Here is a 27,894-nt window from a genome sequence, read left to right as displayed (position 1 = left end):
GGACTTCCGTGAAATGGAGCTTCTCATCATTGAGATGGTTCTGCTGAATACATCGTTGCCGCTCTTCTAACACACACATTAAAAAATAATATTTATTGAATGCATATGACGGGCGCTGGTACAGGCCATAACTTAGAACAAAGAACAGCTTAAACGTCTGAATCCTGTGAAATGGAGTGTGAGCTCCCCAGTCGAGGTCAGTCCATAGGCTGAGGCTGCACATCTGTCCCATCGCGCTGGCGGAAGAGGAGCTCACTGGACTGGACCACCTGCTCCGCATGCCACGTGGTCTGTGCATTGTACTGCTGATAAATGTCAGTGTCTGATTGAAACATAACCAGTGCTTGGGCTGTGTGCATCCGGACGTGCTCCGCCAGGCTGTTGGCGTCAAGGAACTTGTCTCCGCAGGAATCGCAGGCGTACAGGATCTGGGTGTTTGGGTCTGTAAGAGGGGCACAAGTCTTAGGTAACAGAGCAACTCCCATGGGCAAAAACTTGACATTTGGATCACAAAGGCTATTGCTTCCCTCGCTGGCACCTCTAAGGCCTGTTTCAGACCTGCAAGTGTCACACATCATGAATCAATATAATGCTATGTGATACCGGCAGTGCTGAAAGTTCAGGACGGGTGATGTGCTGCGGACTCACAACGTGACACTCGCTCATTTGAAAGGTGCCTAATGGAGCAAGCAATGCTAATTATATTATGGACCCAAACACTTTATGCAAATTGAGGTTTTATAGTGTTTTTTTTTTGCTAATTGCAGCAAAAAACTGTGACAGAGCTGCTTTGTGGAACGTTCTGCAGCAACTACGGAAGGACCTTCGGATGGTCACATGATTACCAAGGCCATCTGCACACAAGTGCCGGTGAATGCACATATCACAGATCTCACCCCTCCATTGAAAAGGGTGAAATCGACAGCTAAAACCACAAATATAATTAACAGGCTGCAGATTTGGAAATCCGCAATGCAGGTCAATTTCCACTTCGCTGGTACTGTAATAAACTGTAATACTATAATACAGGGATGCCCAACCTGCGGCCCTCCGACTGTTGCAAAACTACAACTCCCATCATGCCCTTCTGTAGGCTGTCTGGGCATGCTGGGAGTTGTAGTTTTAAAACAGCTCGAGGGCCGCAGGTTGGGCATCCCTGCTATAATGCACTGCAGTTTTTCTGCATGGGAATATGCGCTGAAAAACCGCATGTTTTCCGCAAAAAGTGCAGGTTACCTAAAGGTTCTCAAGCTACAGGAGGAAGCAACAAGGTGGCAGAGCAGCAGCTACTGAATTCGGCTACATTCACACGACCGTATGCGTTTTCCAGTCCGCAAAACACTGATCCGCAAAAAATACGGATGACGTCCTTTTGGCATCCGTATTGGATCCGTTTTTTTGGGCGGATCCATTGTAACAATGTCTATCCTTGTCTGCAAAATGGACAAGAATAGGACATGCTCTATATTTTTGCGGGGCTACGGATCGGACATTTGGATGCGGACAGCACACAGTGTGCGGTCCGTATTTTTTGCAGACCAATTGAAATAAATGGGTCCTCATCCAATCCGCAAAAAAAGATGGGACGGACATGGAAACAAAATACGTTTGTGTGAATGTAGCCTAATTGTATGGGGTCTGGTGTCTGTAATAAGAGGCTTTGCAGTCTGAATTTATTTATGTAGTCTGTAATAGTGTAGGGCGTCTGCCTGGGGTCTGTATTTAGAGAATGGGGGGGGGGGGGCTGTTTATTTAGGTATCTGGTTGGGGGTCTGTCTTTGGGAGTTAGGGCTCTGGTCTGAGTACTGTAGGAGTACATCCACACCGTGAGTATATGCTACAGAAGTGCGGGCAGAAAATCTGCTGCATTTTACTGTAGATTCAAAAGGAATGTGTCTGTTCTATATAATCCTGCAATTTTCACAATGGCCACTAGGCCTAAAATATGTTTAGATTTCCTGTCTTTTGACAGCATCTACATGGGCCGCAGACACGATGGACAGGAGCTGACCCCACCGATTCATATGGGAGAGTTTTTTAGGCATGCCCTGTAATGCGCAAAGGTCAGGAGGGAGCCGATAAGCTGCGATATCACCCATTGCAGTGTTTCTCAACTCCAGCCCTCACGACCACCCAGCATGAAAGGTTTTCAGGATTTCCATAGTATTGAGTAGGTGATATAGTGTCAATGCACTGGAATTCATTCTGTGGGATATTCTCAAATCTTGACCGGCAGGTCGGCTCCGAGGACTGGAGTTCAGAAACACAGATTTTATTGTGAATGGAGGATTCTGTGTTATCTATATTGAAGTGTTACTTGTCAATGTAATTCTGCCAATGGTGATAAAGATAATAGGTAATAAAAAGTTACCAAGAAGTGATTAACAGCTCTCATTATACACAGTCATAGAGGGAAGGCTGTCAATCACTGATAGGACCGCCACCTCGGCTTCAAAGCCCAGAATGAGCAGGAATTTAAATGAATGAAATACTAAAAGTTAGGCTACATGCACACGACCGTATGTGTTTTGCGGTCCGCAAATTGCAGAGCTGCAATAAAAAAAACAGATGACATCCGTATTCCATCCATTTTTTTTTTTTGCGGATCCATTGTAACAATGCCTAAAACGGACAAGAATAGGACATGTTCTATTTTTTGGCGGGGCTATGGAACGGACATACTGATGCGGACATTTTTTGCGGACCCATTGAAATGAATGGGTCTGCATCCTATCCGCAAATAAAAAAAAAATAAAAAAAATGGAACGGACATAGAAACAAACAACGTTCGTGTGCATGTAGCCTTATACTGGATCTTTTCCCATAAAACTATTTATCAATCTGCTCAGCTCCTCCTGCATTTTCATGGTGACTAGGCTTCAGTGAATCGACCTTCAGATCATAGATGTTAAAATACTTCCATTTTAATGCGGTTTCCGTACAGCATTAAAATGTATTGGCTCTGTAGTCGCACAAGACTTTGGTGAATTACTACTGTATTCATATCTGTGTATTTAAAAACAATTTAAAATATTAATCTGAAATGGGCTTTGGTACCGAGGTAACAGCCAGTACCAAAGCCCAATTCGAATTCCTATTTTAAATACGCAGATATGAACACAGTAGTAATTCACCAAAGTCTTGTGAGACTACGGGCCAGATGAAGTTTGGCTCCACGGAGCCAAAACATTTTAATGCTGTACAGCATTAAAATTTAAGTATTTGAACGAATCGACTTCAGATCTATGATGCGAAGGTCGAATCACTTAAGCCTAATGGTGACCAGTTCCCCTAAAAAATTTACATAATCCTGCAGTTTTTGCACTGGCCACTAGGCCTAATAATAGGTCATGATTAACTGTTCTTCAAAGGTAACTTTTAATTAGCCATCAATATTATCACCACCGGCAGAATGACAATGACAAGTAACACCTCTATATAGAGAACACAGAATCCGCCATTTACAATAGGTCAGTATTTTTCAACGTGACCGGTTCCCTTTAAAGACACGAATAAAAATGATATATCTTTAACATAAAAACGTCATTTAAACAGGTCATTTTTAGATGACACATTCCCATTAAAGAAATCTAATAAAACACAATCAGTACAAAAATCAGCGTGTAAATTGACAAGCAGTGCAGATTTTAAATCCACAGTGTGTCAACTTATGCTGTGGCTATGCTCCAGAAGTTTTATTTACTGCAATGCATAGGGTGCACATCGGTATCAAAATCCAAATGAAGCTCATGTGGATTCTGCACAGAAAGGTGATTATAGTCAGTATGGGACTGGGGAAGCGGGGACTACGTTTTGGGAACAGCCCAGGGCCTATGGTTCACTAAATCCGCCACAGGCAGCAGGTTATATCACATACATGCCATGCAATCGCGTTCCCTACAGAGAATGACCTGTCTGAATGTCTCAGCTGCAGTCGAATGGGGCTGGACAACTGATAGACATGGACCAGATGTCCAATATCTACACTTTGGGGACGGTGAGCTGCAATTTACGGACTTCCTGATTTGTGGGGATTTTCGCCAGCACTGACTCCTGCCCCCACAGTACAGGCGGATCCCCTACTAGAGGTCATTACCTGCTTCCTGCACCTGTTTCACTGCCTTGGTGATCTCCGCTTTTAACGCTTCTGTCTCATCAGCCGTGACTGAAGCCGAAATGGGAACCACTGCAAGAAAACGAGTACAGCTCAGAAACAAATCCTGCCCCATTACAACTGAACCAAACTTAAGGACTGGGAAGTAGGCTAGTGGAGACAGGGGGCTGGCAGTGACGGTGGGGTGGGGTTGAAGTTGCGAGTAACCTTTCCTATATGTATGGGTGGTTTTGGCAGGATGTACAAGGCCGTATTACAGCCCTGGGCATAAACCATAAACTTACAGCCAAGGCTGTGATCGCATCTTATCGTGTGTGGTCCGGAAAACCTTTATAAAGGGCTCATTCACACAAACGTGTGCCGGACTGGCCCGTATTGCGGATCACAAACAGCGGGTCCACAATATATTGGCCCCGGCCGTTTGTGCACCAAATCACGGATGTGGTCTGCAATCCAGAAGGTGCGGTTCGGAACGGAGCACTATGGAGTGCTTCTGTCGGTTTCTCTCCGTGCCTCCACACCGCAAAAAAATAGAACATGTTCTATTCTTTTGCGGTGCGGATCGATCACAGACCCATTCAAGCTGAATGGGTCTGCAACCATCTGCGGAAACCGCACAGATGTTAACCCATGCATTGAGGACCGCAAATTGCGGGCTCCAATGCATGGAACGGCCGTGTGCATGAGCCCTAATGAATCAGGAGAGACTGATCACAATATGGTCGTCAATAATGAGTGATGGTTCTGGTGGATCACTCACCTGTCAGCTCTGTAACACCCGTACTGGCGATGTCCTCTGTGGCCAGTGTCACCATCTCCTCTGGCGCCACGGTCACAATGTTGACCTCTTCTTCGTCCACTTCCCCTTCTTCTCTGTCCACCAGTTTCATACCCGCTCGGCCTTTGTGAACAGTTTTCACATGGGATCGCAGGTTGTCGACGCGGTTAAACCCTCGGCCACACTTGTCGCACAGGTACGGCTTTTCGCCTGTACAATTAGACAAGACAATGGGGCAGATGTTACTTTACACGGTCTAAGAATACGAATCCCAATCTTAATGTTAGATAAATTTGAAGTGTCGTAAATTCTGCACCAGATTTACGCTACAATTGTGTGTGCGCAAAAAGAACTGTTTAGTCTAAGTTTACACCACCTGTAAGTTGGCATAGTTTTTCTCCAAAAATGCACCAAAATATTGGTGCATGGAGCCGCATTTAGAACACCTCCCTTTTTAAAAAAAAGCAAAGCCATACCCTTTTTCTAGTGAAGCCATGCCCCCTTGTTGGGCAAGTCGTGAAAAGCTTAGAAACGTGTGTAAAACAGTTAGTAAATGTAAAGCAAAGAACGCGTGCCCGTTTTTCATGAGTAAATCTCCGCCAGCATTTCCGCACATAGAGGCAAGTCGTAACATGGCGTGCAGACAGAGCGCTCACCTGTGTGAATGATGATGTGCTTCGTCAGGTCTCCCACATTGACAAAAGCCTTATTGCAGACATTACACTTGTGCGGCCGGATGTTATCGTGGTGACGCATGTGATTGGCCAGCTGACTGGACTGAACAAACCTAACAGACAGAGGAGACCCGTCAGATCAGCAGATGATGTAGCTGGGATGGCAGAACCACATCCTCCCAGAGAGAGACTCACCTCTTTCCACAGCGCTCACATACATATGGCTTCTCCCCCGTGTGCTGGCGAACATGAGCGATCAGAGAGCTGGCCTGTGTGAACGCTTTCCCGCAGATCATACACAGACACGGCTTCTCCCCTGAACAAGAATCATCAGAAAGTCATGTTTGAGAGGCTCAGGACCCCTAGAAGAAAAGACGTGGACCCCTTGCCCCAATGGTATATACTGACAGCGGTGCAAGAAACCCCAATATATTGTTATTGTCATCATTGGGTGGATTATGTGCAGAGGGTGAGTACAGCATAGAGTATGAGGGCGGCTGTAGCGCAGTGTTACCGGTGTGGGTCCGAACATGTCGCTGCAACGCCCCGGGGTCAGCGAATTTCCTCTTGCAGTGGATGCAGATATAGGGTTTCTCCCCACTGTGGATGCGCAGGTGTCTCTTCAGGTTTCCTGCAGGACATACGCACAAGGAGAGGATCAGACCGCCATGGTGGACAGATGCGGGTAACATATCCCTCTCCCACCCGCCTCCTCACCTGAGGTGGTAAACTGTTTCCCGCACTCTCTGCACTTCAGGGGTCCGTCAGAAATGTGGATCTTCAGGTGAGCTTTCAGATTTCCCAGCTGCAGGGAAAGCCACAGGGTCAACTCAACACAGTCCTTGCTCCCCACAACCCATACATAAGAATCATCTCCATGGCAGTGCTGCCCCCACCTGGTTGAATTTCTTGTCGCAGTGTGGACACTTGTGCTCCTTGTTGGTGTCGTGCGTCTCCAGGTGCCTCATCTTGGAGGTGGGGTCGGAGAACGGCCGGTTGCAGTACTCGCACTGATAGGGCTTCTCTCCGCTGTGCACCAGCTGGTGCCTCTTGAGGTTGCCAGATGTGGTGAAGAGCTTGCCGCACACCTTGCAGTAGTAGTTGGGCTCCCCGGTGTGACGCTTCTTGTGCAGGTTGAGCAGACTGACCAGTCGGTAACTCTTTCCACAGTCATCACAGCCGTGTGGCTTCAATGGGCTGAAGGGAAGAAAAAGGGTTAGAGCTGGTCCTCCGCTCCCCCAGCCACAGCAGGACATCCAGTGTCCCCTCACCTGTGAGTTTTCTCATGCGCCTTGCAGGCGGCGGGGTCAGAGAACGCTTTGTCGCACTCATGGCAGCGGTACGGTTTCTCGCCAGTGTGGATGCGGATGTGTCGAGTGTAGTTCCCTGTGTGGGTGAATTCCTTGCTGCAATACTGGAACAGAAGAAGCCGCCATGAGCCACAGGTAACAATAAAATCAGCAGGTTGTGATGTCACAGCATGGTCATTATATAGGCCCTAGAGCAGGGATCAGCAACCTTCGGCACTCCAGCTGCTGTGAAACTACAACTCCTAGCATGCACACTTAACGTGGCTGTTCTTGTAACCCCCAGAAGTGAAATTCTGAATTAGTCTTACCGGTAATTCGGTTTCCATGAGATCACCATGGCGGCCACACAAGGAGCAGGAACAGAAAAAGGTTAAAACACCCCCACCCTCCACCATTGCTTCCAAAATTATGGTGGAGATCAAATCATAGCAACATAGAACCGGAAGGTATTAATTCATACCATCCTGAATCTAAGTAAACGAAAAACTGGAGGGGGATTAACGGGCCGTAATGGTGATCTTATGGAAACCGAATTACCGGTAAGACTAATTCCGAATTTCCATATCATCACCATGACGGCCACACAAGGAGATATACAAAATTATAAGATTAAGGAGGGGCAACTGCCTGAAGGACCTTAAGTCCAAAAGACAATTCAGCCGTATTGGAAAAATCTAAACGGTAGTGCTTTATGAAAGTATTCATGCTGGATCTGAATCGGAAAAAAACAGCTGAGTGCCGATACTTGCACTCTCAGTGTAGAAGGTCTCAGGCCTAGATCAAGACCTTGTTGCAGAAATTCTAAAACCTTCTGTATTTTTGGCCCCTCTAGGTTTGGAGTAGGTTCCCCTAACCAGGAACAGAACCTCTTCCAAAGTTTTAGGCAGATGACATCACTCTTTTCCTACTGGACCTGAGGGTAGATGTCGTAAAGGCCCTGTCGCTTCAGAATTTCGACCTCAGGATCCAAGCTGTTAGTCTTAAAAATTCTGGGTGAGGATGTAGAATGGGACCTTGATATAGAAGGTCCCTCCTGAGCGGAAGGGTCCAAGGGCTGGAGATTGAAAGTCTTTTGAGGGAGGAGAACCAACTTCTTTTCAGCCAGAAGGGGGTTATCAGGATGACTGTCGAGCTCTCTTGTTGGATTTTTTGAATCACCCTCGGAATTATCGGTATTGGAGGAAATGTATAACACAGATTGCAGTCCCAAGTTACGGCAAATGCGTCTATCACCCAAGGATTGCCCCTGGGATCCAGGGAACGGAACTGCATCACCTTCCTGTTGTCTTTGATGCAAACAAGTCTATGTCTGGAGTTCCCCATCTGTCAACTATCATTTTGAAGACTTTTAGATTCAGGGACCACTCTGTTTGGTCTATTCTGCGTCAGCTTAGGTAGTCCGCTTCCCGACTACCTAAGCCGAAATAGATCTTAGTTTTTTTTCTGTCCAGTAAAAAAATTTGTTTGATAGGTTCAGAAGATTCTTTGATTTCGTTCCTCCCGGATGCGAGAAGTAAGCCACTGTCATTGTATTGTCCAAAAGAATTCTTAGGTGGTGATCCTAAAGAATCTTTCTCACCATGTTTAGAGATTCTCACACCGCCCTCAGTTCCCTGAAGTTTGAGGACTGGTTGCTCACCAATAGGGGCCAGGAGCCTTGGTAATAAAAGTCTCCAAGTTTTGCACCCCAGCCCGACAGGCTTGCGTCCGTCTTGATCTGGATAGGATATAAGGTGCTTTTCTCCAGGCTACCCCTTTGTGAGAGGTTCCTGTCTATTTTACACCAGCAAAGGGAAGTCTACACAGAACCTGGAATGGGAATCTTCTGATTCAGGGATCTTTGCTGCTTGTCCCAGATCTCCAGAATCCAGGATTGAATGGCGCAGGTTACTGAGGCAATGCATGCTGTTAACGTCCCCAACATACTCATGGCTTCTCTTATAGAGCATAACTTCCTTTTCTGAAAGAGTTTGACCTTCTCCTTTAGGGACTGGATTTCGTCTGGGGGTAGAAATGTGGTCTGAGATCAAGAGTCTAGGATGACTCCCAGAAAACGTACCCTGGTCAATTGTTGTAAAAAAGACTTTTCCGGATTGATAATCCAGCCTAGTTCCTTCAGAATGGATAGAAAAATGTCTAGATCTGTTAGCAACCCATCTACCAAGTCTCCCACTAATAAGAAATTGTCCAGGTATGGGACCACGACTAGCTCTTTTTGTCTCAGATACGCTACCATCTCGACCACCAGCTTAGTGAATACTCTGGGAGCTGAGGAAATCCCAAACAGAAGTGCTGTGGACTGAAAACTCCTAGCTGGTCTTTTATGGCAAATCTTAGGAATTTTTGAGAATTGTGGTGAATCGGGATGTGGTAGTACGCACTTAAGTCCACTGTACACATTAAGGCACTCTTCTTTATTAGGGGGATTAAGGACCCCAGGGATTCCTTCCTGAACTTCCTGTAAGTTATATACTTGTTGAGAAATTTTAGATTTATAATTGTAAGGAAGGAACCTTTTTTCTTTTGAATCCTGTCTAAATACTGGGCCAAAGACGTATTCGCCTGAAAACGGGATGAGGGGGATAGCTTCATCTTTGATGTTTGGTCCCCGGACCACGATTCATCCAAAGTGCTCGACGGGCCGCATTAGAAAGCCCCGCATCTTTGGGCGAAAATCTGACGGATTCAGACGAGGCGTCCGCCAAAAAAGCTGTTGCAGTATTTAGGGAAAAATCTTAATCCTGCTTCGGCACTTCAAAACCCAGTGTAGACAGTCTTCATCAGGTTGGCATTCATATGGTTTTAAATGCCAACCTGATGAAGGGGACCATAGCTTCCCTGAAACGCGTTGTTTTAACTTTGTATGCATTTTAATGAAATAAAGATGTTATACTCAAGACTGTCTACACTGGGTTTTGAAGCGCCGAAGCAGGATTCAGATTTTTCCCTTAAAGCACCTTTCTGGAAGGACTGGACATCCCTCTGCAAAGGATCTTCGACCTGCGGCAGCACACCCGAAGACGAGCTCTTGTCTAATAAGTCTACAATAGGGTTGTGCCTATATTAGCACAACCCTAAAAGGTGAGCCTCCATTGTACGTTGTCAATTTTGCATATACAATTTAGAACCTACTACCCTATTGTGCACCTTTTTCATCGAGCCCTAGGCACGTCCATACTCTAAAGGGTTGCAGACTTTAGAAGAGGGATGGAATTTAATATCTCCTCCCTAGAGGTCTTATTTCTAAGATGAGTGTCCAATTCAGTCAGCCAAAAAGGTACATGGATCTAGCAACCGAGGTAGCTGCGATGTTGGATTTAAGGCTACTTTCACACTGGCGTTTCTGGGTCCGTTTGTGAGATCCGTTTCAGGGCTCTCACAAGCGGCCCAAAACGGATCAGTTCAGCCCCAAAGCATTCTGAATGGATAAGGATCCGTTCAGAATGCATCAATTTGGCTGCGTTTGGTCTCCGTTGCGTTTTTTAGACGGTCACTAAAACGCAGCTTGCAGCGTTTTGGGGACCGTCTGACGATGCGGAGCCCAACAGATCCGTCCTGACTTACAATGCAAGTCAATGTGGACGGATCCGACACAATATGGTGCAATTGAAAACAGATCCGTCCCCCATTGACTTTCAACGTAAGTCAAGACGGATCCGTTTTGACTTAGACTTTTTTTGAATGAATAATGCAAATTGATCCGTTATGAACGGATACAAGCGTTTGCATTATCGGTGCGGATCCGTCTGTGCAGATACAAGACGGATCCGCACCAAACGCAGGTGTAAAAGAAGCCTTGGGGGGGGGGACGTGGCTAACTGCCGACATGAGAGCACGCACTTGAAGTCTGCTCCGTACCCCGTACTGAATCCTGCAACATCCTGACATACTGGCCGCTCCGAACATCGAGTGGCAGGTGCAGAGGAGGAAGAGAAGACCTGGGAAGTCGATGATGGGCCCCAGCAAAGCGCAGTCAGTGGCTGAAAAGCTTAAAGGGAACCTGTCACCGGGATTTTGGGTATAGAGCTGAGGACATGTGTTGCTAGATGGCCGCTAGCACATCCACAATACCCAGTCCCCATAGCTCTGTGTGCTTTTATTGTGGAAAAAAAACGATTTGATACATATGCAAATTAACCTGAGATGAGTCAGAGCTTGAAAATATGACTCTTCTCTGGTCACACAAGTAAGATATGACTCTTTTATGTTAATTTGCATATGTATCAAATTGGTTTTTTTACACAATAAAAGCACACAGAGCTATGGGGACTGGGTATTGCAGATGTGCTAGTGGCCATCTAGCAACCCATGTCCTCAGCTCTATACCTAAAATCCCGGTGACAGGTTCCCTTTAAAGAATATGTGGGGCAAGAGGCCCAAAATAGCGCCGCCGCTCCTGCTACACCGCAAGCGGCGGTCACGTGAGGTCAAGCTGCGCAGCAGACAGAGGCGGAAGGTTCGGGGGAGCCAGAGGTAACCCTAAAAACTGTCTCTCACCAGCTCCTGACAGCAATCTCCACCTGCCAGACATCGCTTACCTGTAAAATAGAGGAGGTGAATGTGGATTTGGGCCTGCTGAGGCAAGATGTGCAGCAGCTCAGGGAGCGTGTGCGCCATACAGAGGACAGGGTCTCGGCTCTAGAAGATCTTACTAGGCCTCTTGCAAGCAGAGTGCATGATGTTGAGAGGTCTGTGAGCTTATGGCAGCAAAAGTGTGATGACCTTGAGAACAGAGCCAGATGCAACAACGTCAGGATCCTGGGGCTACCAGAGAGAGCGGAGGGCTCAGATCCGGCTACTTTTCTGGAACTTTGGTTCAAGGCACAATTTCCTGAAGCGCCATTTTCTGGCGCCTACGCCGTTGAAAGAGCGCACCGGGTTCCCGCCAGGCCTCCCCTCCAGGCGCTCCCCCAAGGCCCCTATTGGCGCGAATGCTTAATTGGAAAGATAGAGATCTTATCCTGGGGCAAGCAAGGAACAAGCGTGACATCAAACATGAAAGTGCGAATATATCGCTGTTTCCTGATTTTTCATCTTCATCTCTGTTAAGCGTCGACTCCGCAATCTGAACCTGCAGTATTCCATGGCCTATCCAGCACGTCTTCGGGTGATAGATGGAGAGAAGACGGTCTTCTTTGTGGATCCTAAGGAGGCGGAAGAGTGGATTTCCAAGAGGCCAAGTCGTCCAGGCCCTCGCTGATACTTTTACCACCGCAGATGCCGCAAGTATCCTGTTCGCACTAATACACTTACCTGATAGATGCGTTCCGCTGACTTTAACATCATTGTCCGGGACTAGGGAGGAATTCCCTCATCTTATACTGGTGACGTGATTGAGCTTACAGTATTTCACGTTGATGTGTTGGTGGAGACGCCATTACCCCTTTCTTTTCTTTTATCCTACCCCTCATTGCTTCATCCCTTCTCCCCCCCTCTTCTATTCTTTTTCTCCTTTATATTATTGTTACATGTGCACGCATTATCCGGTATTATCCCATTGCTACGAGGGTTGAGCAGACACCTGCATAGGTTTAACATCATATTGCACTATGCAGGTCTCCAGTAACTCAGCCATAGTACAGGATGGCAGTGATGTCATCATCTATAGGTTCATTCAATTATCTGTTACTCTACAATTAAGTTATATACCGTTTTTTCTGTTAAAGGCATGGTACACTAATCACAATATTGCAACGCAGAGGGTCTGCAAGAGAAAGGTCTGAGGAAACGGGTCCTGATCTTCCTGCAGGTGGGGTGTTGGTTTGTCTGGAGAATAGGCTGCTGAAACACAAATGGCAGATTTAAATGTTGTATCTTGGAATGTGAGGGGATTGGGCAGCCCTAGGAAAAGGATTGCTGTATTCTCTCATCTCCGGCAATACAGCCCCCATATCTTGGGATTGTAGGAGACCCACCTGACTCTAGAAACAGGGAATAGAATTAAGAAGCCATGGGTCCAGTGGTCTCTAAATGCGTTCGGATCGACACATTCCAAAGGAGTAGCCATACTTGTCCACAAGAACATTAGATGGGAAGTCCAGCAATTGGTGGTAGATCCTGAGGGGCAGTATATCCTGGTGTATGCATTCATCAATTGTGCTCCATATGTTGTGGTTAATATATATAACCCCCCCCCCGCCACTATAATCATATTTCAGGTGGTGATGAGCTTCGCTGCGCAATATCCCAATGCTAAACTCCTCTGCATGGGGGATTTTAATTTAGTGATGCATGAAGACATGGATAGATTTCACTCAGAGGTGGGAGAGGGCGAGCACACTCAGCAAGACACTAATCTATCTAGAATGGTTACAGAACTTGGATGGCTAGATATGTGGAGGCTGCGGCATCCACTTCAGAGGGAGTACTCCTGCCTCACTCCAGCCAGGGGCGCACTGTCCAGAATCGATTATCTTCTTGGCAGTGCCGCAGTGTACACAGATCTCAAAGATATTGGATATGGATCACAGGGGCCCTCGGACCACGCACCGGTTTTTGCTCAACTTAGACTTTATGATGGTATCAAACAGAGTGCCAAAATGCGTGTTCATCCATTCTGGTTGTCTCTTATGACCACGAACGATAGAATTCCTGATCAGCTTCAGATGTTTCTGGAAGTGCAGGATGAGATGACGGACGATTTGTTACTCTGGGAGACATTGAAAGCCTATTTGAGGGGATGCCTCAAATCATCCATATCCTATATTAAAAGAGATTCAGCACGCAAAGAACTGGAATTACATGCTAATTGCAAGGAGGCAGAGAACTCCTTCAGGTCTAATCCCTCTAAGGTGAATAGGCAGGATTGGATGCTTAAAGGAAGGCTCTACATGATGCACCTCAGGGAAAAGAGTGAGCGTAAATTATTCTTTTTAAACAGCAATCCTTTGAATCTGGCAATCAGGCAGGTAAATTGCTTGCTCACATTGTACGTAGTAATAGTATGTCCCCTCCGGTCATTAGAATAGAGAACTCTGAGGACGCGGTGGTAGAATCAGTCGGTGATATACTGGAAAGCTTCAAGGGGTTCTACCAAGACCTCTACAAGTCAGCGGCTCACTACACCACCCAGGAGTTGGGGCTTTATTTAGCGCAGGTAGCACATCCCCAGCTTAGTGATGAGGATAGGAACCTACTAGAGGCTGATATTTCACTAGACGAAATTCAAATGGCAATAACGGAGCTGCCAGCGAGCAAAGCGCCAGGCCCTGACGGGATCCCGGTAGAAGTGTACACTAAATATGCTGATGTATTGGGGCCCGAACTTCTTAAGCTATACCTTGCTGCTCAGCAAAGAAATAGGCTACCAGAATCTATGTATGATGCTACTATAGTGGTGATCCTGAAGTCAGATAAAGACCCTTTGGAGTGTGGGTCTTATAGACCGATATCACTCCTGAACCTAGTGTCACGACGGACAGGATATAAGATACACAGATAACAAAACAAACAAGTTTTCTAGGCGAGAAGCTGGGGATAAGGTCACCTCCTAGCAAATCCCTAACTGCTCTCCCTATTCTGCTTTGCCCACATTCAGACCCTAAAAGGTGGGAATAATGTGTCCTCGTGACTGGGCTGAGAATACCCTAGATTCCCTGAGATTGTGAAAGGGGAAAAGGGGCAGCCTGCTCCCTCAGAACCAGGAGGGGACAGACGACACACAAACAGCCTAGACAGCAAACCAAAGAAATCAGAAACCAACTTATCTTATCTGAGCAGGAAAAGCCAATCCTTCACTCCTTGCTTCCACAGCCTGACAGAAGCTATAACCCGCACGGAACACTGGGAGGGGAGTAATCTAAACCAACGACCCCACCCAGTGCACCTAAAGGGAGGCGGATCTAGCACGACTCCAAAACAAAACAAATGACTAGACTAGACTGCTGCTAATCTGGCAGACCTCCGTACATAGTCTGAGCAGGACATGACAGTACCCCCCCTTCTACGGGTGACCTCCGGACCCCCTGGACCAACCTTATCCGGGTGGGATCTGTGAAAAGCCCTCACCAGTCGGCTGGCACTGACATCCAGCGCCGGAACCCACATCCTCTCCTCAGGGCCGTATCCCCTCCAGGTGTACCAGGTACTGAAGGGAACCCCGAAGAACTCTAGAGTCAAGAACCCTGGAGATCTCAAACTTTACATTTCCATCAACCAGAACAGGGGGAGGAGGCAATAGCGATGGTTCCACCGGTTTCACATATTTTTTCAGTAAAGACCTGTGGAACACATCATGGATCCTCCAAGTCTGCGGAAGATCCAGCCAAAACGATACTGGATTGATCACCGCAGATATTTTGTACGGACCAATAAATCTTGGACCCAGTTTCCAAGATGGCACTCTCAGTTTAATATTTTTAGTGGACAACCTCACCAGATCACCCACACACAGGTCCGGACCAGTCACACGTCTTTTGTCAGCCATTCGCTTATACCTCTCACCCATCTTCTCCAAATTCACTTGGATCCTCCGCCAGATAGAAGACAAGGCAGAAGAAAATCTCTCCTCCTCTGGCATCCCAGAGGAACTAGTCCTAGAAAAGGTAGCAAACTGAGGATGAAAACCGTATGCGCAAAAAAATGGTGACTTACCCGTGGACTCCTGCCTACGGTTATTCAAAGCAAACTCTGCTAGGGACAAGAATGAGGACCAGTCCTCCTGATTCTCAGCCACAAAGCACCTCAAGTAGGTCTCCAGGTTTTGATTAGTACGCTCTGTCTGTCCATTCGACTGCGGATGAAAAGCCGAAGAGAACGAAAAGTTGAATGCCAAGCCGAGAGCAGAACGCCCTCCAAAACCTGGAGACAAACTGCGTGCCCCTATCTGAAACCACATCCGAAGGAATACCATGCAATTTCACGATATTATCAACAAAAATCTGCGCAAGAGTCTTGGCATTAGGCAGACTAGTTAACGATATAAAGTGAGCCATTTTACTAAAACGGTCAACTACCACCAAAATTACTGTTTTCCCGGAGGAACTCGGCAGATCCGTAATAAAGTCCATCGACAAGTGCATCCAAGGACGAGACGGAATCGACAAAGGAAGAAGTGAACCAGCCGGTCGAGTATGAGCAACCTTTGACCGTGCACAGGTTTCACAAGCTGCCACGTAATCCTAAATGCTCTTACGTAACCCGGGCCACCAGAACCTCCGGGACACAAGGTCACAGGTGGACTTACCACCAGGATGTCCAGCAAGGACAGTATCGTGATGTTCCTTGAATACCTTGTATTGCAGTTCTTCAGGAACAAACAACCTCCCTGGGGGACAAGAACCAGGAGCCCCCTCCTGGGCTCCCAACCCCTCCATCTCCAATTCGGGGTACAGAGCGGAGACCACCACCCCATCAGCCAAAATCGGAGCAGGATCCTCTGAATCACATCCCCCAGGAAAACTGCGAGACAACGCATCTGCCTTGACGTTTTTAACCCCCGGGCGAAAAGTAACCACAAAATTGAACCTGGTAAAAAACAGTGACCATCTGGCCTGTCTAGGGTTCAGACGCTTGGCAGATTGCAGGTAAGCCAAATTCTTATGATCCGTATATACTGTAACGGGGTGAGACGCCCCCTCCAAACCAGTGACGCCATTCCTCAAAGGCCAACTTGATGGCCAGCAACTCTCTATCTCCCACATCATAATTCTTCTCGGCGACCGAGAGCTTCTTGGAAAAAAAAAGCACACGGGACCCACTTGCCAGGAGATGAACCCTGGACAGCACCGCTCCAACCCCCACTTCTGATGCATCAACCTCCACCACGAATGGCTGAGACACATCGGGCTGCACCAGAACGGGAGCAGACGCAAAACACTCCTTAATAGTCGAAAAGGCCTGCAATGCCTCATCCGACCAGATAGAGACGTCGGCGCCCTTCTTAGTCATATTAGTCAGAGGTCTTACAATGGTAGAATAGTTCAAAATAAATTTTCTATAATAATTAGTAAACCACAAAAACCGCATCAAAGCTTTCTGATTCTCTGGTCGGTCCCATTCCAGAACCGCCCGGACCTTTTCGGGGTCCATACGAAAACCAGAGTCAGAAAGCAGATATCCCAAAAACGGAAGCTCCTGCACAGAAAACACACATTTCTCCAATTTGGCATATAATTTATTCTCCCGAAGGATCGTCAAAACCTGTCTCACATGATCCTGATGGGTCTTCAGATCAGGAAAATAAATTAAAATGTCATCCAAGTAAACTACCACGAACCTCCCCACCAAATGATGAAAAATGTCATTGACGAATCGCTGAAATACCGCTGGCGCGTTCGTCAACCCAAAAGGCATAACCAGATTCTCAAAATGACCCTCGTGCGTATTGAAGGCCGTTTTCCACTCATCCCCTTCCTTGATTCTGATCAGATTGTAGGCCCCTCTCAAATCCAACTTGGAGAACACCTTGGCACCAACAATCTGATCAAAAAGGTCGGAGATCAAAGGAAGGGGATACGGATCCCGGACCGTAATACGGTTCAATTCCCGGAAATCCAAACAAGGTCTCAGCGATCCATCCTTTTTCTTTAAAAAGAATAAACCTACTGCCACCGGAGACTTAGATGGCCTAATATGACCTTTTGCCAAACTCTCGGCGATATACTTCCGCATGACCTCTCTTTCGGGTTGAGAAAGATTGTAAAGCCGAGACTTTGGCAACTTAGCCCCAGGGATGAGATTAACTGGACAATCATAGTCACGATGAGGGGGCAATTCCTGAGCCCCACCCTCCGAAAAGACATCCGCAAAATCTGAGAGATACTGAGGTAGAGACGAAGTGGACACACCAGAGATAGAAGTGCCAAAACAATTATCCGAACAAAATTCACTCCAACCGATGATTTGTCTTGCTTGCCAATCTATGATTGGGTTATGTTTTGTCAACCACAGTAACCCTAAGACTATAGGAGCGGGCAAATCCTTCATGACAAAACAAGACATAATCTCAACATGTGCATCACCCACCCTTAACTGAATACCATGAGCAATATGAGTGAGACTCCTTTGAGAAAGAGGGGAAGAATCAATTGCAAAAACCGGAATCTCTCTTTCTAAAGTGCAAGTATTTAGACCCAGATTTTGAAGAAAAAGAAAGTCAATAAGGTTTACCCCAGCACCACAGTCAATGAATACATCAACAAAAAAAATTCTTGAGTCTAGCACCAACCATAGCTGGAAGGAGAAAACGATTATTATTATTAAAAGGGAGCTTGCATACCTACTTGCTCCACCACTCCATTCACGCTACCAAGAGTCAGGACGTTTTTTTTTTCTCTTTCTTATCATCATGCGGTTTAACAAAAAGGACAAGCAAAAACAAAATCACCACTTTTCCCACAGTAGTAACATAGTTTATGCAATCTCCTAAAATCTCTACTACCAGAACGGAAAGATATCTGACCCAGCTGCATGGGTTCTTCCCCCACCCCAGAGTTATATGTAATATCACCCTGGGAAGCAGGTGAGACGATACCACTCACAGAAGGGATCCCTTGCGCGGAGGGAGCCTTACACCTCTCTCTGATACGTCTATCTAACCGTACTGCCAAAGACATAGCATTCTCTAAAGTATCCGAGTACTCATGAAAAGCCAGGGCATCTTTCAACCTCTCAGATAACCCTTGACAAAACTGACTACGTAACGCGGGGTCATTCTACTCTGACTCTGTAGCCCATCTCCTAAACTCAACGCAGTAAACCTCTGCAGTATGTTCACCCTGTAATAAATTACGCAATTTAGATTCCGCCATCGAGACCCGTTCTGGGTCATCGTAAATTAATCCCAGGGCTTTGAAAAATTCTTCCACCGACCGGAGGGCCAGAGAACAGGGCGGCAGAGAAAAGGCCTAGGATTGCGCGTCCCCTTTAAGCAGAGAAATGATTATACCAACCCTCTGACTCTCATCACCTGACGAAGATGGACGCAGCCGAAAATACAACTTGCATGACTCTTTAAAGCGGATAAAATCATCCGCACCCCCTGCAAATCTCTCAGGAAGAGCGACTTTAGGCTCCCCACAAATTTGACCTGCACCTGATGCCAGAGCATTCTGACACCGTGTGACCGAACACTACGCAGATCCGCAACCTCTAGAAATAATCCCTGCATGCGGTCAACTAGCGCATCAGTTGACGCCATCACAAAACCGCTGAGTAATGGAAGTCAAAGTACGGCGGGTTATAATGTCACGGCGGACAGGATATAAGATACACAGATAACAAAACAAACAAGTTTTCTAGGCGAGAAGCTGGGGATAAGGTCACCTCCTAGCAAATCCTTAACTGCTCTGCCTATTCTGCTTTGCCCACATTCAGACCCTAAAGGTGGGAATAATGTGTCCTCGTGCCTGGGCTGAGAATACCCTAGAATCCCTGAGATGGTGAAAGGGGAAAAGGGGCAGCCTGCTCCCTCAGAACCAGGAGGGGACAGACGACACACAAACACCCTAGACAGCAAACCAAAGAAATCAGAAACCAACTTATCTTATCTGAGCAGGAAAAGCCAATCCTTCACTCCTTGCTTCCACAGCCTGACAGAAGCTATAACCCGCACGGAACACTGGGAGGGGAGTAATTTAAACCAACGACCCCACCCAGTGCACCTGAAGGGAGGCGGATCTAGCACGACTCCAAAACAAAACAAATGACTAGACTCGTGCTGCTAATCTGGCAGACCTCCGTACATAGTCTGAGAAGGACATGACACCTAGATTATAAAATACTCAAGACTGATGGCTACTAGACTAAACAAGGTAATCACCACTATAGTGCATGAAGATCAGTCAGGATTTAGACCGGGTAGGTCGACATCTGATAATATCAGGAGAGCGCAGGCCATTGCGCAGATAGGTGTGGCAAGGGCCCTGGCCTCGCTGGACACAGCCAAAGCTTTTGACTCCGTGGAGTGGGTGTACTTAATAGAAGTGTTACAGAGTTTTGGATTTGGCCCTAAGTTTGTCAAATGGGTGGAGATATTATACCAACTTCCCAAAGCTAATATACTGGTGAACGGGTCTCTCTCAGAGTCCTTTAAACTTCATAGAGGCACTAGGCAAGGATGCCCCCTGTCGCCGCTTTTGTTCGCCATAGCGATAGAACATCTCGCCCTAAGAGTCAGGCAGGATCAGGTATTTAAAGGGGTGAGCATGGGAGACAGAACAGATAAAGTTGGACTATACGCGGATGATCTCCTTCTCTTTATGGATGAACCTGAAACTACGCTCCCTAGAGCAATTGACATAATAGAAAGGTTCGGGGAATACTCGGGTTTACACATAAATTGGATGAAATCAGCACTTATGCCCCTATGGACACATACGTGGCCCTCGCAATACTGTAACTTGCCGGTTGTAGACCACTTCAAGTATTTTGGAATTGTGATTACCAGGGACCCCCAATTGGCATATTCATTAAATATAGCACCCCTGGAACCCCTGTTCACTGATAAATTCAAAATAAGGAGGACCCTGCCGTTATCAACCATGGGAAGATTAAATCTGGTTAAAATGATCCTCTTACCTAAAGGGCTATACCTCCTAGCGCATGCATGCACACCGGTATCGCAGGGCTTCTTTGGTCGTATCCATTCACTGGTAGCTAATTTCATCTGGGGGGAGTCTAGACGGAAACTCTCCCTTAATGTCCTGCAGAGATCCAAGCTAGAGGGAGGTGCCGCCCTGCCTGATTTCTTCCTATACTATTTAGCTGGTCAGTTGAAATTCTTAATCCCCTGGATTCAAACGTCAGAATGGCCAAATGCAGAAGACTACCTCAGGGAATATTTAAGTATGACCTCCCTGCGGCCAGTACTGGAAGGATCACGCTCCGTTCCTACGCGCTTGCTCCCTATACACAAATTGGCCCACCAGGTATGGAGCGCTGCCAAGATGCAATCGTTTAAGGATCTCCCGGATGATATACCGATATGGGACAACCCTATGTTTGCCCATCTGAAAGAATTGGAGGGGGTGAATCTGTGGAAGGCCCACAGGGTCCTCACCTTGAGAGACCTATATGTTGGGGGCACCCTATGCTCCTTTTTGCAAATGCAGGAGAAATTTGAACTGCCTCACAACCTTTTCTTTAGATATCTGCAGCTGAGGCACGCGTTAACAGTTCAATTCGGGGCAGGTGACCGGAAAATTTCAAGATACACTTGAATAGGTGTTCTAAGGTCACAGGGTCCGAGAGGTATTATTTCTGTGCTTTATACGCATCCGCTCAACAATCGAATGCTGATGAACCCTCTTGCTGTTGAGGGGAAGTGGAGAAACTCAATACCTTCCCTATCGGCTGATGACTGGAATGAAGCCCTGATGGCTCCAACAAGGGTCTCTCCATCAATTAACAACAGGCTGATCCAGCTGTTTATCTTGCACAGAAGTTCTCTCAGGCCTACTAGACTACACAAAATGGGCAGAATATCACACAATAGATGCCTGCAGGATGGTGCTGATTTCTGGCATCTCATGTGGGACTGCACATATTTAAAAAGCTTCTGGAAAGCAGTAATAGAGGTGCTGTCTACTATGGTTCCCACTGCAGTGCCGTTATGTCCTAAAAGCTGTGTTCTTGGAATATTAGATGAAGAGGTTTGGGGGCATCACCACAGGGTTTTCTTGAGTGAGACTCTATTCTTTGCTAGAAAAGCCATTGCTCTGAGGTGGATGGCTGATAGAGCACCCACACTGGGTCAATGGAAATCATTAGTCAATCACGCTGTGAGTATGGAGAAAATTGTATTTATTCACAGAAAATGTCCACAAGAGTTTCACAAGGTGTGGGGAGAGTGGTGCTCATCTCCTTTGACATTGCACAATGCATGTATGTATTCGGTGGCCGATATCGGCTATATGCCTGCTGTATGATAATGTGTGGATTCCGAGCCCTGGATTAATGCCTCATTACTTCCACTGTTTCTTGTGTCTGATCCAGATAGGATTCCTCTTCAGACCTGATGCAAGATTCTTGAGTTATATTATGATGTCAATGTATCCCCTGCGTGGGATTTATCCCTGCTTTGTCCTGATGTGACATGCCTTACTTCAATAAAACGAGTTTAAAAAGTAGCCTTAGGCTAAACATAGTCGCCTCCCAGGATTTACTTAATAAGCCATCTGCTTTTCTTTCCATGGAGTCTTTTAGCTGGGATGCATCCTCAAGGAGCAATGGTTTTTTGTTCACCTTGGCTACCTGGACGTCTATTTTGGGAACTCCAAAGATTTTTGACTCTTCCGGATCAAATAACAACCGGATTTTGAAATCTCTAGACACTCCTAGCCTCTTCTCCGGCTCTGACCATTCTTCAAGGACCATATCACAGTGATGTTTTCATTAATGTGAAATACTCGGGCTCTTTTAACCCTCAACCCCCCAAACATCTCCTCCTGAACAGAATGCGGTTTTTGAACCTCTTCAACCCCCATGGTGGCTCTTACTGCTTTTAACAGTTCAGACATTTCATCCGCCGCTAGACAGAACTTTTTGCTTCCTTCTGAAATCTCTCCTTCTGAGAGGGGGTCCTCCTCCTCCTATTGTCTAGAGGAAGAGGCATCGTCACCCCAGCATTCCGAATCAGATTAAGATGGTGGTATTATAATTTTTTGCTGTTTGGGGAGTAACGGCCCCGGCTCAGACCCTGACATCTTGTCTCCAGACCTCAGATCAGATCCGACACGTGGCTACTCCATTCTGCCAGCCGGCATTTCCAAACCAGGATGCCACTGCCGCGCACCGCCTGCCTCTTGCGTCACTTCCTGGATGCACCGGAAGTGATGTGAATCCCAAGCGCATCCCGCGTCGGACGCTCACTCCAGCTTGAACCCACCAGGGGCAAGGAGGAGGACGCAACCCTGGGGGCAGGCTCCCGATAAACCAGAGCGAGCCCTCCCGTCTCTCCCCTGCTCAGCATTGGTAGTGGACCGCCGGCGAGCAGGGGACGACACTCAGTCAGATAAGTGCCATGAGACATCTCCCCACAGGGAGTTCCACACTCCATGTAAACGTAAAATAAAAAATCTTCTTCCTTCATCTCCCTGACGAACAGGGAGATCTTTCTCTGCCCTGGCCTCTGTAGGGACAGGAAACACTGGTGTATGGCGGAGGCGTTTTAACCTTTCTCTGTTCCTGCCCCTACAGAGGTCAGGGGTCAATCTCCTTGTGTGGCCGTCATCGTGATGATATGGGAAAGAGGATTCTGGGAGTTGTAGTTTCACAACAGCAGGAGTACTGGAGGTTGCTGATCCCTGCCCTAGGGCATCACACAAACCCGCTGCAGAACCTCTTCAAGAGAAAGGAGATGCCTCATCGGTCACTTCAACATGTAGTAAACAGTTCTGTGCCCTGACAAAGCTTATGCTTTATCTATAAAAAGAGGTTCTGCAGCAGCTGAGATGTGTTTTATAAAGAACAACCCAAACCGTAAATCATAAGCATAGTAGTAGGCACTCCGCATTATGGGAAGATTGTGCAGCAATATATTCAGAATTAGTATAATAAACTGACATAGCAAAGCTGGATTTGTCATATAAATGCTGATTACTTACTACGATTTACCTGTCGTCCTAGTCAATGACTTATCAGCTCTGCTACATCTGTACCCGCACTGTGCAGCGCTCACTCACCTCACATACATGAGTTGTTGAGCTGTACGGCCGGGACTCTGTGCGATCAGCATAATTTGTAGTTCCTGAGCGCAGTTGCCTCTGGGGTCCTGCGATATCTAGTGCAGGTTTCTCTGTATTCTCATCAGTGCTGCCTCCGCTTTCCTCTTTGCCATCGTCTTCGGTCTCATGCGCGGGCCCCTGGATCTCCTCATCCAGGCTTTCGTTGACATCTTCTGGGAGCGGAGTAGTTGGATTCTCCTGTGAAGTGTCACTACCCGAGGCTGGGTTACTGTGCACCTCGTCATCTGTGGCCTGTGATTCCTCTACCGAGACGTCTTCTGCCTTCTCCTGAGCATTCGGGGACCAGGCTGATGTAGACAACAGATCCCCCAACTTCACCGCTCGGACGTCCGCACCTGTGGTCAGAAAAAAAAAGAAGAAGAAGAATAGATCACAGCGGGTGTAGGGGTCCCCCCAATCTACTGCTGGATGTGGTGGGTCATCCAGATCTACAGTGGAATAGAAAGTAGATCTGGATGGATGGGATTCCCACCAAACAGCTCCCTTTATCTCAGTTTCCTGGGGAGGAAGGGGGCCCTTTCAGGACTGTAGTAGGCTGTGCCCCAGGGTTTACACCTGTATAGTTCCGGAGGGGTTAACCTGGACAGCCACTCACCTCCCTGTGAACTCGTCAGCGCCTGCTCTTTCTCAGGCTGCGGCTCCGCTCCACTCCCCTCCTGCACTCCCAGTTTGCCGACGTCACCACCTGCAGGGAAAAGTAGTGATGAAAACTCTGCAGCATGGTGAGGAAGAGGAGTCATCGGGACACCACTTATCTCACCCTCTTGACAGGCTCCTTCCGCGGCTTCGCCCAGCGGGTAGACAGCAGTTGCGGTATCGGACGTCTCCAGCTCGTTCTCCCCAGCGACGGCCGGAGGGGAGTAATCGGTGGTATCTGCAGGATAGGAGGACAAAAATTATGTAGCCACAGGCCGGCCGCCGACGGCCCACCCACTCTAGCGGCTGCCATCTGCTGGCCTCTACCTTGTCCGGATGTGACGGCCCCGAGGCTGTGTGGCACCTGCACGGAGGGTATACTGAGTGACTTCAGGGCTGTGCACGCGTTCACAATCTCTTGCATCTGCAGAAACCCGGCCACGGCCAAGACGTCCTCCACATTCTCCCGTGTCAGGTTCAGCCGCGCCGTGTACATGAACTCCAGCACCTGACCCAGACCTGAAAGAGGGGACAAGAACCTGAAATGGGGCGGATGGGCGGCTGACCCTACAACAGCCTACTCTGAGGGTAGGGGCTTAAAGGGGTTATCCAATCCTATAGACTGCCCCCCATATGCCGGGCCCCCCACACTGAATATACTTACGTGGGTCCCCACGCCGCTCCTGGTCCCCACACCCAGGGGGGGGGGGGGGGGGGGCAGCCAATCGCAGACGTGGACGAGCCTCCCTATCGTCTCCGACCCTGCCTGTCATTGGCTGCTCCTCCGCATGTTTTTATCCATGTACAAGAAGCAGCAGCGGTGGTGCGGGGACCCAGGTAAGTATATTCAGTGTGGGGGGGTCCAGCATGTGGGGGGGCTTTTGAAAGGATTGGATAACCCCTTTAAAGAGCCGGAGTCCAGAAAACCAAGCTGCACTAGTTCTGCAACTTTCTAAAGACATTGTGTTCAAAGTGTTCTTCAGATCTCTGCTTGCTGTCAATTTATCTTCAAATACTGAAAACCCATCCTGACGTAATCCTTCTCACAGCTGAGGGTTTGTTGCAGTGTGTCAAACAATCCTCTGTGAGATAAACATAAAGCAGCAGCACAAATTTCTCTCCTGTCCTGAATCCCCAACCCCATCTTTTATCTAAACTGGTACACTGTAACCCTTCGCTGTGTGCAGGTCAGGATTGCTTATCAGCAGAACTGACAATCAGCACAGATCTTAAAAATGGTGAAGAACTGAAAAACAGAAGGTTGAAATTAGATTTAACCGCTCTAAGGTTGTGCGCGCGTTACCTGCCGCGTCGCTGTGATGTGCGCGCCTTACCTGCCGCGTCGCTGTGATGTGCGCGCGTTACCCCTGTTTCACACTGGCGTTAATGGTTCTAGCCAGCTGTTCCAACGTTAATAATTTGGGCAGCCAATAGCAGGTCGCAGGGGGGACGAGCGCCCTAGCAAGGCGGGTGACGCTAGGGAAGCTCGTCCCCGTCACAGCCTGCTATTAGCTGCCCCCTTCCCCCCCAAATGTTTTGATCTGAGCAATGGGGATATGCAGCGGCGGCAGTACAGGCATCAGAAGCAGCGCGGGTGCCGGGGAGTGGGGTTAGTATGACCAGCATGAGGGGTCTGGGCATTCTGGCGATCACTATAGGCGGTTGGATAACCCCTTTAACGCCAGTGTGAAACAGACTTATGTGCCGTGTAGCCGTGTTGTGTGCGTGTTACCTGCCGTGTAGTGTGCGTGTTACCTGCCGTGTAGCCGTGTTGTGTGCGTGTTACCTGCCGCATTGCTGATGTCCAGGTGAACCACGTCTTTCTGCTCCACGAAGAGCATGCGGAAGTACTGGCTGCACGCTGCTAGCACCGCCTTGTGGGCTTTGAAATCGATTCCGTCCACCACGAAGGTGCAGTCACACAGGAGGCCGAGCTGCCGCTGCTGGTTGAGCTGCTCCAGGACGAGCTGACTGTGCTGAGGGAAATCCATGGCTGAACAGAGCAGAGAGAAACATCATGTGGGGGAGGGGCACACAACGGAGTGTAAGCTCATATGTGCAAGACCCCCAGTTATCTGCCACAGGAGATACTCAAGACCCTGAAGTCACATGACATGAGGGGGAAGCGGGACACATTATATACACATGTAGTCACATGACACAGGGGGAGGGGTCATTATACACACCTGAAGTCACATGACACAGGGGGGGGGGGGGGGAGACATTATACACACACATGTAGTCACATGACACGGGGCGGAGGAGACATTATACACACACATGTAGTCACATGACACGGGGGGAGGAGACATTATACACACACATGTAGTCACATGACACGGGGGGAGGAGACATACACACGTAGTCACATGACACGGGGGGAGGAGACATTATACACACCTGAAGTCACATGACACAGGGGGGGAGGAGACATTATACACACATGTAGTCAGATGACACGGGGGGGGAGGAGACACTATACACACCTGAAGTCACATGACACGGGGGGGAGGAGACACTATACACACCTGAAGTCACATGACACAGGGGGGGAGGAGACACTATACACACCTGAAGTCACATGACACAAGGGGGAGGAGACACTATACACACCTGAAGTCACATGACACAAGGGGGAGGAGACACTATGCACACCTGAAGTCACATGATACAAGGGGGAGGAGACATTATGCACACCTGAAGTCACATGACACAAGGGGGAGGAGACATTATGCACACCTGAAGTCACATGACACAAGGGGGAGGAGTCATTATGCACACCTGAAGTCACATGACAGAAGGGGGAGGAGTCATTATGCACACCTGAAGTCACATGACACAAGGGGGAGGAGACACTATACACACCTGAAGTCACATGACACAAGGGGGAGGAGACACTATACACACCTGAAGTCACATGACACAAGGGGGAGGAGACATTATACACACCTGAAGTCACATGACACAGGGGGAGGAGACGTTACACACACCTGAAGTCACATGACACAGGGGGAGGAGACGTTACACACACCTGAAGTCACGACACAAGGGGGAGGAGACGTTACACACACCTGAAGTCACATGACACAAGGGGGAGGAGACGTTACACACACCTGAAGTCACATGACACAAGGGGGAGGAGACATTACACACACCTGAAGTCACATGACACAGGGGGAGGAGACATTACACACACCTTAAGTCACATGACACAGGGGGAGGAGACATTACACACACCTGAAGTCACATGACACAGGTGGGAACACGTCATATATGCCTGAAATCACATGACACAGGGGGCGGGGACGTCAGACATTTCAAAAGTCCCTGGTACAGGAGGAGGGTAACATTCTACAGATCTGACATAACGGATTGGGGGAGAGGACATTACATTATGTAGGAGCATGAGGCCCACTGTACACATGACGTCACAGGCCGAGGCTTTGCTCTCATACATGTCTTCCCCGCACACATGGCTCTTCACACTGACACGTCCCCTACAGTCAGACCTGAGGGCAGGACACAGCACAGAGAGCCAGACACACCAACCCTCCCGGTACCTGCCATCCCGGAGCCGCGGGGAAATCACATCATACAGCGGGGACTACAGCCGGACAAAGGGCGCCGCCATCTTGGAGAAGGTCGGAAGTCACAAGCTTAAAGCGCGGCGCACTTCCGTATACGTCCTCATGCGTCA

The 27,894-nt window shown here is 48.0% G+C and overlaps 1 protein-coding gene across 4 annotated transcripts; it reads right to left on the bottom strand.

Annotated features, from left to right (window-relative positions):
* Positions 1 to 74: 74 nt before the first annotated feature.
* On the bottom strand, positions 75 to 27,894 carry ZBTB17 (zinc finger and BTB domain containing 17). 4 transcript variants are annotated; one of them, XM_040423312.1, is made up of 15 exons: positions 27,758 to 27,894; positions 25,984 to 26,190; positions 24,519 to 24,716; positions 24,322 to 24,435; positions 24,157 to 24,246; positions 23,499 to 23,896; positions 6,838 to 6,980; positions 6,463 to 6,763; positions 6,284 to 6,371; positions 6,081 to 6,197; positions 5,762 to 5,882; positions 5,549 to 5,679; positions 4,875 to 5,102; positions 4,097 to 4,186; positions 75 to 442 (listed from the first exon to the last, which is right to left on the bottom strand). In XM_040423312.1, exons 1-15 carry the CDS (start codon positions 27,762 to 27,764, stop codon positions 198 to 200), a joined length of 2,478 nt encoding a protein of 825 aa, XP_040279246.1. In that variant the 5' UTR covers positions 27,765 to 27,894; the 3' UTR covers positions 75 to 197. The 4 variants fall into 4 exon arrangements, with proteins under 4 accessions (XP_040279246.1, XP_040279238.1, XP_040279255.1 ...); XM_040423304.1 differs by having other exon boundaries at positions 27,752 to 27,867; XM_040423321.1 differs by having other exon boundaries at positions 24,525 to 24,716; positions 27,752 to 27,867.

This window comes from Bufo bufo, chromosome 1 (assembly GCF_905171765.1).
Source record: "Bufo bufo chromosome 1, aBufBuf1.1, whole genome shotgun sequence".
In the NCBI taxonomy this organism is placed as follows: Eukaryota; Metazoa; Chordata; class Amphibia; order Anura; family Bufonidae; genus Bufo; species Bufo bufo.
This window is presented reverse-complemented; position numbering and strand designations above follow the sequence as displayed.